Raw genomic sequence first — 12,672 nt, 5'->3', positions numbered from 1 at the left:
TACTACTGCAGTGCTGCTACTACTACTACTACACTGCTACTACTACTATTACTACACTGATGCTACTACTACTACTATTACTACTACACTGGTACTAATAATACTAATTAATAATACTACTACTACTAATACCACTACAACAACTACTACTACATTGCTACTACTACATTGCTACTACTACTACTACTACTACACTGCTACTACTACTACTACTACTACTACTACTACTACTACTACTCGCTGCTGCTAATACAACTACTACTACTACTACTCCTACTGCTGCTGCTACTAATACACTGCTACTACTGCTGCGTCCACTAGTACTACTACTACTACTACTACTACCACTACTACTACACTGCTACTAGTACTACTACAACTGCTGCTGCTAATACAACTACCACTACTACTATTACTACTATTGCTAGTAATACAATGCTACTACTGCTACTACTGCTACTACTGCTACTACTACTACTACTGCTGCTGCTGCTATTACAACTACCACTACTACTAACTACTACTACTACTACTACTACTACTACTACTACTACTACTACTACTGCTGCTGCTGCTGCTGCTGCTGCTGCTACTACTACTACTACTGCAACAACATCTAGTACTACAACTACTATTGACTGCCCTACTACACAAGTATTACTACCTACTGACTGAACTAACAGAGAAACCATACAACCAGGGTTGGGGTCCATTACATTTCAATTCATTTAATTTAGGTGATTCATTGATATTCAAAACTAGAAAAATCCTTATTGAACGTAAATAGGGACTGAATTGGAAAGGAATTGGCGCCAACCCTATCCCAGCATGGTAGACTGCACTAACACATTGTGTTCCCCAAATGGCACCCTATTCCCTTTACGATGCACTACTTTATAGTTCACTATAAAGGGAATAGGGTGCAATCTGTGATGAAGCCATTGGTAAGACTGTAGACTACTCTACCACATCATTAATATTCCATAAATTGCAATAAAGTATGGGCCTCAGTTCTCTGGGCCTCACGATATGTTCACACAAAGCAAACTGTACAATCCCATCAATATGATTAAACACGCTGGCGTTCAATAACACTGCTCTCTCTTTCTCCACTAACTAACTGTAGAATGACTTACGACAGGCTAGCAGTTATATTTCACATCCGATCCGTTCCAAATGGCACCCTACTCCCTTTCTAGTGAACAAATTTTGACCAGGGTCCACAGGGGACCGGTCAAAAATAGTGCACTCTGTAGGGCATAGTGTGCCCTTTGAGACACACTCATACTCATACAACACAGCAGACTCCAATGGCAGGCAGGGGAACAACAACACAACCCCAGCTTCTCTTTTTGCTGTCGTTTCTGTAATGTAGAAACAGTCAGACAGACCCACCAACCTGCCATAATATAACTCACACAGAACCTTGTTGAGGCAGATAACTCACCAGGTCTCGGACAATAGGTAAGGTCCTCTTGCGGCGTAAATCTGGCATGCTGTCAATGCCATAAAGAATGCAGCCAGCTCTGTTGGAAGCAGACAGGTTTAAGGCCTATTAATATCATAATAATGCCGTGTAGAGGGGGGCACTACCAGGCTAAACAGGGGAATGGTGATTTACAAGGGCTGGCTAACACACAAGTCATACCTCAAGCTCCTTTCTCTCGCTACAGGTTTCCCTGCTACCCTGCCTGACCAGAGGGCCCAGGCTAGGGGTATTCTGGCCAGGGATAGCCGATCTCTCTCTCTCTGTCTCTCTCTCTCTCTCGCTGTCTGTCTGCGTCTCTCTTTCTCTCTTTCTCTCTCTCTCTCTCGCTGTCTGTCTGCGTCTGTCTGTCTGTCTTTCTGTCTGTCTGTCTGTCTGTCTGTCTGTCTGTCTGTCTGTCTGTCTGTCTGTCTGTCTGTCTGTCTGTCTGTCTGTCTGTCTGTCTGTCTGTCTGTCTGTCTGTCTGTCTGTCTGTCTGTCTGTCTGTCTGTCTGTCTGTCTGTCTGTCTGTCTGTCTGTCTGTCTGTCTGTCTGTCTGTCTGTCTGTCTGTCTGTCTGTCTGTCTGTCTGTCTGTCTGTCTGTCTGTCTGTCTGTCTGTCTGTCTGTCTGTCTGTCTGTCTGTCTGTCTGTCTGTCTGTCTGTCTGTCTGTCTGTCTGTCTGTCTCTCTCTCTCTCTCTCTCTCTCTCTCTCTCTCTCTCTCTCTCTCTCTCTCTCTCTCTCTCTCTCTCTCTCTCTCTCTCTCTCTCTCTCTCTCTCTCTCTCTCTCTCTCTCTCTCTCTCTCTCTGACACATTCAGCAGGTGAGAGGAGACACTTGTCAAAACTGACAGGACACTACTGGGAGCTGGCGAGAGCAGCTTTAAATAGTACTGACCAGGTGTGTGTGTGTGTGTGTGATATGTTAATGTATGAGTCAATGTTTCTGTGCTGAAACAGACTTGTTAATGTTTGTCTGTCTGTGTCCGTGTGTGCATTCATGTGTGTGGTGCAACTAACTCTCACAGTCTCACGTGAGAATTAAATGTTCATCCATGTTTCTGAGAGGCTGGGTGGAGAGAGACTGGGGGAGAGTGCCTGGGGTAGAGCGACTGGGTGGAGAGACTGGAGGAGAAGGGCTGGGGGAGAGAAGTTGGGGGAGAGAGACTGGGTGGAGAGAGACTTGGGGGAGAGAGACTGGGTGAGAGAGGCTGGGTGGAAAGAGACTGGGTGAGAGAGGCTGGGTGGAAAGATACTGGGGGAGAGAGACTGGGTGAGAGAGGCTTGGGAAGAGACTAGGGAGAGAGACGGTGTAGACAAAGACTGGAGCAGAGAGGCTGGCTGGAAAGAGATTGGAGGAGACCAGCTGGGGGAGAGAGGCTGGGGAGAGAGGCTGGGGAGATAAACTGGGGCGAGAGACTGGGGAAAGAGACTGGGGGAGAGAGACTGGGTGGAGAGAGACTTGGTGGAGAGAGACTGGGGGAGAGTGCCTGGGGTAGAGTGCCTGGGTGGAGAGACTGGAGGAGAAGGGCTGGGGGAGAGAAGTTGGGGGAGAGAGACTGGGTGGAAAGAGGCTGGGGGAGAGAGACTGGGTGAGAGAGGCTGGGTGGAAAGAGACTGGGTGAGAGAGGCTGGGTGGAAAGATACTGGGGGAGAGAGACTGGGTGAGAGAGGCTTGGGAAGAGACTGGGGAGAGAGACGGTGTAGACAAAGACTGGAGCAGAGAGGCTGGCTGGAAAGAGATTGGAGGAGACCAGCTGGGGGAGAGAGGCTGGGGAGAGAGGCTGGGGAGATAAACTGGGGCGAGAGACTGGGGAAAGAGACTGGGGGAGAGAGACTGGGTGGAGAGAGACTGGGTGGAGAGAGACTTGGTGGAGAGAGACTGGGGGAGAGTGCCTGGGGTAGAGAGACTGGGTGGAGAGACTGGAGGAGAAGGGTTGGGGGAGAGAAGTTGGGGGAGAGAGGCTGGGTGGAAAGAGACTGGGGGAGAGAGACTGGGTGAGAGAGGCTGGGTGGAAAGAGACTGGGTGAGAGAGGCTGGGTGGAAAGATACTGGGGGAGAGAGACTGGGTGAGAGAGGCTTGGGAAGAGACTGGGGAGAGAGACGGTGTAGACAAAGACTGGAGCAGAGAGGCTGGCTGGAAAGAGATTGGAGGAGACCAGCTGGGGGAGAGAGGCTGGGGAGAGAGGCTGGGGAGATAAACTGGGGCGAGAGACTGGGGAAAGAGACTGGGGGAGAGAGACTGGGTGGAGAGAGACTTGGTGGAGAGAGACTGGGTGGGGAGAGACTGGGTGGAGAGTTACTGGGTGGAGAGAGGCTGGGTGGAGAGAGTCTGGATGGAGAGAGTCTAGATGGAGAGAGGCAGGGGAGAGAGACTGGGCAGAGAGGCTAGGGTAGAGAGGTTGCGGTAGAGAGACTAGGGGGAGAGACTGGGGGGAGAGACTGGGGGTGAGAGACTGGGGAGGAGACACTGGGGGGGAGAGACTGGGGGAGAGACTGGGGAAGAAAGGCTGGGGGAGAGAGGCTGGGTGTAGAGCGACTGTGGGAGAGAGGCTGGGGGAGAGAGACTGGGGGAGAGAGACTGGGGAAGAGGCGGGAGGACAGAGAGAAAAGCTGGGCCACGTCAGAGTCAGGGACTGGGCTGGGGGAGAGAGGCTGGGTGGAGAGAGAAAGGGGGACTGGGGAAAGCTCTAAAAAGAGCTCTTACTAGAGCGTATGTATTATAGATTTTGTGACAGCCTTAACAATGGTTTTCCCCTGACAATAACTATCTAGAGCACCCGTCTTGATTTTGGGACACAGCCAATGACTTCCTGGTGTAAGTAAATACTGTATAACTGAAGTTGCTAGTGCCTCTCTAGTTAAGTGTAGGCTAAGTGGAGTGAAGTTTGGACTGGCTGTCTAAGGGTGAGGATGGAAGGCCTGAGGGTTCAGGACCAAATTACAGCTCTCTCCCCCAAAGCTCCGATGTGTTAATCAGCTGCCCACCGAGACATTAAGCAGTCTGCTTCAGCACAGAAACAATGACTCATACATCAACACACACACATAGAGAGAGAGAAACACACAGTCAAGCAAGCACACAGCACAAACAAACAAACTCACAGACCCACAGTATATCAACACACATACTATGTGTGCAGTATGCCAGCCAATGACGGAATGAGTGAGAGAGAGAGAGAGAGAGAGAGAGAGAGAGAGAGAGAGAGAGAGAGAGAGAGAGAGAGAGAAAGAGAGAAAGCTGAGGGGTGAATAAACTGAATGATCTGAAGAACAAATGTACAAGTTAGGGAGAAGGAATTTTTACATTTACATTTACGTCATTTAGCAGACGCTCTTATCCAGATCGAGGAATAGAATCAAAACAGTCCTACCAATCTAGAGCAGACCCGACCCAGACCCAGACCAAGGGTTGGTGTTCTGCTAAAGTAGAACTTTATTTATTTTAACAATATAGTGTGCATCCCAAATGGCACCCTACACTCTTAGAAAAAAGGCTTTCAAAAGTGTTCTTTGGCTGTCCCGATAGGTGAACCCTTTTTGGTTCCAAGTAGAACCCTTTCCATGTAAAACCCTTTCTGTGGTGGGTTACATGGAAGCCAAAAGATTTCTACCTGGAACCAAAAAGGGTTCTTCAAATAGTTCTCCTATGGGAACAGCTGAAGAACGCTTTTAGGTTTTAGATAGCACCTTTTAATCTAAGAATGTATTCCTTATACAGTGGACTACTTTTGTCGAGGGCCCATATGGCTCTGGTCAAAAGTAGTGCACTATGGAATAGGGTGGCATTTGGGTCACCCCCCTAGATGCACACCTCTCGTAGAACATTGAAGTGCTTCAATTTACAAATTCAGTTTGTTCATGGACAGAACATTAACTGTCAAACACCGATTTGAATATAGTTGCTCTCTTGCAGTTGTACGGCTGCATGGGTTGTGGAAAGAAATAACTATTTTAGCTATGCAGACTTTGGGAAACCCTTCCATGTTTAGTCGATGTGAACGTCCCAAATGGTACCCTATTCCCTATATAGTACACTACTTTTGACCAGAGCCAATAGGTCTCTAATCAAAAGAAGTGCACTATATAGGAAATAGGGTGCCATTTGGGACAGCCAGAAGTCACTCACTCACCCTCCGACAGCCTGTAGGCCCAGTACTTTGGGATCCAGCACATTGAGAGGCTGCAGAGAGAAGAGAAGTACAACATCACACAGCTAAACATACTGTGGCATGGAACCATTCACAAACACACTCATACACAGCAAACACACCACCCCACACACACACAGACACACAACAAACACACACACACCACACACACACACACACAGCAAACACACACAACAGAAAACAAAAGCCCAATTTGGAAAAGTACTATCCATCTGGGGGTCAGATCAGGACAGAAGTATTAAAGAAATAAACTACAGAGGGAGGAGAGGAGAGTCGAAGCTGTATGTGTGTGTGTGTTTGCTGTGTGTGTGTGTGTGTGTGTGTGCTGTGTGTCTGTGTGTGTTTGCTGTGTGTGTGTGTGTGTGTGTGTGTGTGTGTGTGTGTGTGTGTGTGTGTGTGTGTGTGTGTGTGTGTGTGTGTTTGTGTGTGGAGGCTGAGTAGAGTACAGGGGCAGGGAATGGAGATTCCCCTCAGGGCAAGTTGAGAATTATTCCATTTCAATGTGATTTCCTGAGCTGGTATTCAACAGTAAGACAATAGAATGTGTCGTTCGTGGTGCTCAGGGCCACAATTTGTTTTATAACACTTCATCCTCTCTGATCCCTTCCCCACCTAAACACAAACACACACACAAAACAAACATACATTTGGAAACGGACGCAAGCACACACAGAATCGACGCACACACGTGCACACAGACACACAGATAGACACACACACACAGTACTGAATACAAGACGTTACCACCCAAATCATTCAGAAAGAGAAGGGATAGAGGAACATAAACAATCAACAGTAAATGTCCACAAGGCACATGTAGCACTTTCAAATGCAACTATGACATGGTCACACACACACACACACACACACACACACACACACACACACACACACACACACACACACAACACACACACACACACACACACATACACACACACACACACACACACACACACACACACACACCCACACACACACACACACACACACACACACACACACACACACACACACACACACACACACACACACACACACACACACACACACACACACACACATGGAAGGAGGGAAGTCATGTGGGTCTACATGAATTTGATTAAACAATGATTTTAAACCTTGTTGTGTGGTGGAGGTTTTTCTGAAAAGAGAAAGAAGGAAAGAAGCACAGGAAGTTAGACAGGAGCTTCTTAAACAGTCTGAAACTAGATACAATAATACAGTATATGTGGTTCTGTCTCTAAATACATACAGTATCATACATGTGTACAGTCCCATAACTAGATACAATACCATGTGGTTCAGTCTGGTCTCTAAAATGAGTTCAGTTCCTAACAGAATAGACATAGTACTAGATATAGTACTACATATAGCACTATATGATCCAGTACTATAGATGTGGTTCAGTTCAGTCTCTTACTACAGTACATAGATACAGCCATATCTGGTGGTGGTCCTGTTGCTCAGTTACTAGAGCTTTGTGATTTATGTCTATAAATGAAAAGCGCTCTACAAATGCAATTTATTATTATTATTATCATTTTTATTATTATCATTAGCAGCAACGCCAAGGTCGGAGGTTCACTTCCTGCAGGGGTCACAAACGCATAATAAAAATACATGCACTCACTGGAATGGAAATCCCTTTGGATAAAACATCTGCTAAATGATATTGGTATACAGGGATAAACATATTTCAGTACTATAGAGATGTTTCAGTACAGTATTTTTTACTTCAGTTTTTCCCAACAAATGTATACAGACAGAGTCAGTTTGTGCTGGAGGGATAGTAACTATGAATAGACACATACGGTACTGTAACACAGTGAAATAATCCAGTTTCTGCCCCATACAATGTACAATAGAAATACCTATGGACAATATACTGAATTAGCTGGAGTCACACCAATGTACAATGTACTGAATTAACTGGAGTCATACCAATATGCAATGTATTATATGGAGGAATGACAATACAATACACTAATACATGGACTGATACTGTAAGTTATTTAGCAGATGTGAACTCTGAAATTCTGTTAGATATGGTGTTGATGATAGTGTTTTTAATAATGCAGTGCACTGCATATTTAACTGACAGAAAATTATTGGCGGTCCCTCCATAACCCTAAAGTAAACTACAAACTTTCCTTAAATAAACAGGGCTACAGCGGACAGTGTCCTACATGTTGAACCGTTGATGATAATGTTTTAGTCTTAAAGAGATAGCGCTACACAGTACAGGGCAGTGTAATGACTTCACTATTGATCTGCCACTGATAAGTGTCAGCATAATCAAGATCAAATACTGCCACACATAAAAAACAACACTTGTGATATACTAGGACTAAGTCCTCCAGCAGCATTGACAGAGAGGTAGTGATACATTGTTGCATCCCATTGCCACCCTATTTCCCATATAGTGCACTGCTTTTGGTCAGGGCCCATAGGTGCCAATTGGGATGGAGTCACTGTGTGAACTAGCATTGTTTACAGAAGGCAGGTCAGCGCTAGCTGCCACTGAGAGACCTCTGTCATCACCGTACAGGAAACCCCAGACTCTGAACACACTAGGAAACTATAGATCAGGAAAGAGTTCAAACATAACAATGGAAATGCCATGGAAATGCCACACACTTGTCCCTCATGGGGGATAGATAAAAAATCTCCTCATTGTCGCCCATAAAAGTTAGCCTATACATTTAAGCTATTGTTTAATTAAGAGTATTTCACACTATGTTGGTAAAAATGAGCATACAATGTTTGTATATGTGTCAACCCCATTACATGTTAATGTCATTGTCACCAATCAACTGCATTACATATAAAAACGACTGCAAATACCACCACCAATTTCTATATGGCTAGCTTATCGAAACGGGAGTCGGCATTTAGCATGTTTTTTTTCTAAACCTGAAAAGACAACTTCTAAATATTATGCAGCATGCAAATCAGATTGTATTAACCATATTGTGGGCCTGTTAGAACACATTAATCATTACAGATTTGACTAATATCCACTTTGTTAATCATCTTTTTTGAATGGTTGCCAATGACAGCATCCTTGTTCTATCCCCTATGGTCTGCCTTCCATTGATCTCTTCAGCACATGTAAATAATACATTTTGAAACAACCTGCTAGCCCCAACACTGGACTCAATGTACCTCTTTAGCCATGTTAAGATCAGTGAAGCTGCTATGATAGGTACAGCTACTGTAACATAGGAAAAACTAATGCATGTCTGCCAAGTATACAGGTACAGCTAAGATACAGTAGGTGCAGCAAATCTAGATACAGCTAAAATACAATCTGTCTAGCAGCAAATCTGGAAACAAATCACAGCTAGCATAGGTTCAGCTAAGATGCAGGAAATCTAGGTGCCACTAAAAGCTAAGGCAAATCTGGGTAAGTTCTAGCAAGGTCCGGCTATGCCACTGAGACATGTAATACAAAGACGTTTTAAAAGGGTATAAAAAAGACCCACATAAATCACTGGAAAGGAAACAAAACATAATCGATTTTTAAGAGGAAAGCTGGTTATGTTGTCAGCAACCTCATTGAGATAACAGTAAATCCAGCTAGTCAGATGCAGAGGAACACTTATGGTCACACAGGGCATTGATCTGAAGTCAGTGAAGCAACTAGCCTGCTGCAAGCTAACAGTTTAACTAGGAGGCCTAGCAAGCTGCAAGCTAACCATCACCAAGCTCGACCCCTCCAAACACCTCTAATTGTATTCGTTACGTACACAGTTTACAGCAGGCATAAAAGGTGCAGTGAAATGCTTGCATACTAGCCTCAACATTGCAGTACAATAACAATCAAGTCACAAAAAAATAACAAGTAATTAGAGGAAGGTAGCATGCATAGTAATAAAACAGATATGTACACAATAGGATATACAGTATACATTATGAATATGCTAAGTATGACTGTGTTACAAATATAAAGTGGATCGTGTCTTGGTCGCACAGTGGAATAAATAGACTATAATACAACAGAGCATGGTCATGGAGGGCATTGATCCAAAGTCAGTGAAGCAGTTAGCCTGCTGCGAGCTAACAGTTTAACTATGAGGCCTGCAAGCTAACCATCAACAAGCACTGACCCTCCCCTGCAGGCTAACAATACAGTATGACCAGCAGCAAGCCTTCTGCAGGCTAACAATACAGTATTACTAGCAGCTAGCCTTGATGCAGGGTAACAATACAGTATGACCAGCAGCTAGCCATCTGCAGGCTAACAATATAACCAGAAGCTAGCCTGCTTCAGGCTAGTAATATAATCATGTACTGAAGCTCTTCCCATTAGGAGCCTTAGGTTTTACGCCAAATTCTCCATCCCACACCCGCACAATTCCAGTCATAGATTTAAAAGCATTGGATTGGTTTAAAAATTGGCTGGAGGGAGTCCATGACGGGAAGTGTGCAATTCCACACTTCAGAATAGTCTGCTGCAGGCTGACAATATAAACAGGTAGGCCTACTGACCCCTCCCACCAGGGTCTGTGAGGCCAACACACAGATAATCAAAAAAAGTAACAGAGAGAGGGGTGAGAGAGGGAGGAACTAGAATAGTAGAGGAAGAGAGAGAAGAAGGGAGCGAGGGGAGAGAAGAGAGAGAGGACGGAAGTGAGAGAGCGGAAGAGAAAATAAGAGAAAGAAAAGAGAAGAGAGTTATCTCATGACTCATCACACGTTCTCACGCTGATGACATTAAACATAATAACGATATTACAGAAACCATGATAAAACAAAGAAACAGATTCAGTGCACCATTGCATTAGTTATCGCTGGCGTACCGGACACCACCTTGTGGGACCTCCCGCACAAGGCAGGAGGTCCCACAAGCTCTGGGGACCATTGCACCTGTCATCAATGTCATTTTGACAGTAACCCTCCAAAAAGTAATTCATCAACTTTTTACTTTCCATGTGTACTAGGAAGCTAAGTGTTTGTTTCTTGGGCTTCAGGAATGTGACTGAAAACGTGCCTCAGGCCTTGAAAAGAAAGCATTTAAATGACTGCAAGTGTAAGGGGATATCGGTGAACAAATGTTGTGGTCAAGGCTACGACGGTGCCAGTGCAATGAGTGGAGCTTACTCAGGTGTTCAAAAGCTCATTTTAGACCGACAGCCTAATGCTTCTTAGTAGTTCTTTATGAGTTTTAGCTTAGAAAACAATCTCTCCGCAGTAGTAACAGTTACAGGGAGAGTAAAAACAGCTTGATTGCCATAGCAACATCAGGTAAACTGCAGGGGGGAGCGGTGCTTCAAATACAGCAGTTCTGCAACAGCTTTAATTGAGCCTCTCATTATCCTTAATTTCTGGCCTCAACACGTTATGAAAAGATATTCACTGTATAGGAAGCTCTGGGGTCAGGTAATCTGGATACTGGACAGTCAATAAATTGCCAGATGCAAACAAATGATCATCTTTAGCAGACAACAGTTCTTGAGGGCTTGAACAAAAAAAGCGGTTTGCGATTTCATTCGTACTAGTGAACCTGCGTTTGAGTTTTGGGGTTTCAATATCAACAGTCCCTTATCTCTGGTACATCTTGGCATGCATCATTCAAGACTAAATTGAAATTATGTGCAGCACAATGGAAATACAGAATAATGGAAAATGTCTCAGGAAAGACTCTCTATGTTGGCAATACTCAGTATGGAAAACAGTCCACAACCTGGACATACATGAGTAAAAACATTTGCACACAAATAAGGAAGACTTCAGGAGATCAGGGGAGTGTTTCAAGTTAGATTTCATTTGATTTCATTTAATTTACCTTGAATATTGCAGCCCATTTGTGTAGACTATTAGCCAGACAAAACCCGCTGAGTTCAACAATAAATAGTGGCTGAATTTATCCTCAAGTCGACAACTTTTTTCCTCATTGTTAGGCTATTTTATGTGTAATTTGTATCAAATATTTTTTATAAATAGCAGCTAAATATGGTATATAGCTATAGACAGTACACTGCATAAGGAAACAATCCCTAGTAAGCTAGTGTTTTGAGGGTGATTGACTGTATTATTTGGCATTAATAGACTGGTTTTACACACAACTACTTCTATCCAAGCTGGGAGAAAGAGCAAGGACGGCTCATGTCCTGCAGGTTCAAGTAGCCTATACAGGACAGTTATATTGGTAGCTGATTAGTATGCTGTGGCATCGAACAACTATCTTACAATCTGAAATGTTAGAATTTCCAACTTTAATTACTAAACAATTAATTACATTATTTCCACCAGCCAGCAGTCTAAAAATGGCAGCATTGCGATACCATGCGACACCATGCATAGCTTTGTGAAATGTTAGGTTTAACATGAGAAAGTGTGTGTGTGTGTGGGGGGGGGGGGGGTTCCAGAGAAACTGTGTTATGCCAGTGCTAGTTATGAACAGTAGTCACGCCCTGTCAGTCTGAAGGCTTGTAGGATCTGTTGAGTGGTCGAACATGGCAGAAGTAGTGGCTATGTCCATAAATCTGTAGCTACTAAAAATTCAAGTGGGGCCTGCCCAGAATCAGTGGTTTCCCATAGGCTGCAGCACTCAAACTCTCTGCATCATGTAACACCATCACTAAAGGAGTCCAATTGCCTTTGGGATGCTTCCTCCTGTGTTGTGGCTGTGGCAGACAGAGGCAGGGAGACGGACTCAAAGCCTCAGCCATTTCCAGTGAGAGAGAAAGACAGAGTCAAAGCTATACGCCATTTTCCAGGAAGGGAGTGAGAGAGACTCAGAACTACAAACATTCTCAAGGAGGGAGGAAGACGCTCCATGTTAGCTCAGAATCCCTGTTGATAATCCCTCCCACAGCCTAAACCACTGGAACGTCTGCTGCCAGGGACAGACTGGGACCAGAAATCCAAACATACTAGCCCATGTTTACTGTGACGCCCCCATTATTAGCCAAATAATGATCATTCTGCGCATAAAAACCCAATTTAGACTGGCCCACTGATCCACTTATAGATGGATCAGTCCATCTGGCATTTGCCTGACTGTCCTATGGCCAGTTCGTTTCTGACG

The 12,672-nt window shown here is 44.6% G+C and overlaps 1 protein-coding gene across 1 annotated transcript in view; it reads right to left on the bottom strand.

Moving 5' to 3' along the window:
- The window catches only part of LOC106592186 (protein unc-13 homolog C), a 180,052-nt gene that overhangs the window by 139,535 nt on the left and 27,845 nt on the right, over positions 1 to 12,672 (bottom strand). The window contains exons 3-5 of the mRNA XM_082957854.1: positions 6,758 to 6,780; positions 5,598 to 5,647; positions 1,448 to 1,526 (exon numbers count right to left, since the gene is read on the bottom strand). Coding sequence (XP_082813980.1) covers positions 1,448 to 1,526; positions 5,598 to 5,647; positions 6,758 to 6,780 — 152 coding nt within the window. The remainder of the gene's footprint in view (positions 1 to 1,447; positions 1,527 to 5,597; positions 5,648 to 6,757; positions 6,781 to 12,672) is intronic.

Source organism: Salmo salar, chromosome 11, assembly GCF_965601325.2.
Source record: "Salmo salar chromosome 11, fSalSal1, whole genome shotgun sequence".
In the NCBI taxonomy this organism is placed as follows: Eukaryota; Metazoa; Chordata; class Actinopteri; order Salmoniformes; family Salmonidae; genus Salmo; species Salmo salar.
The sequence above is the reverse complement of the archived record's forward strand: the minus strand, read 5'-3'. Positions and strand labels throughout refer to the sequence as shown.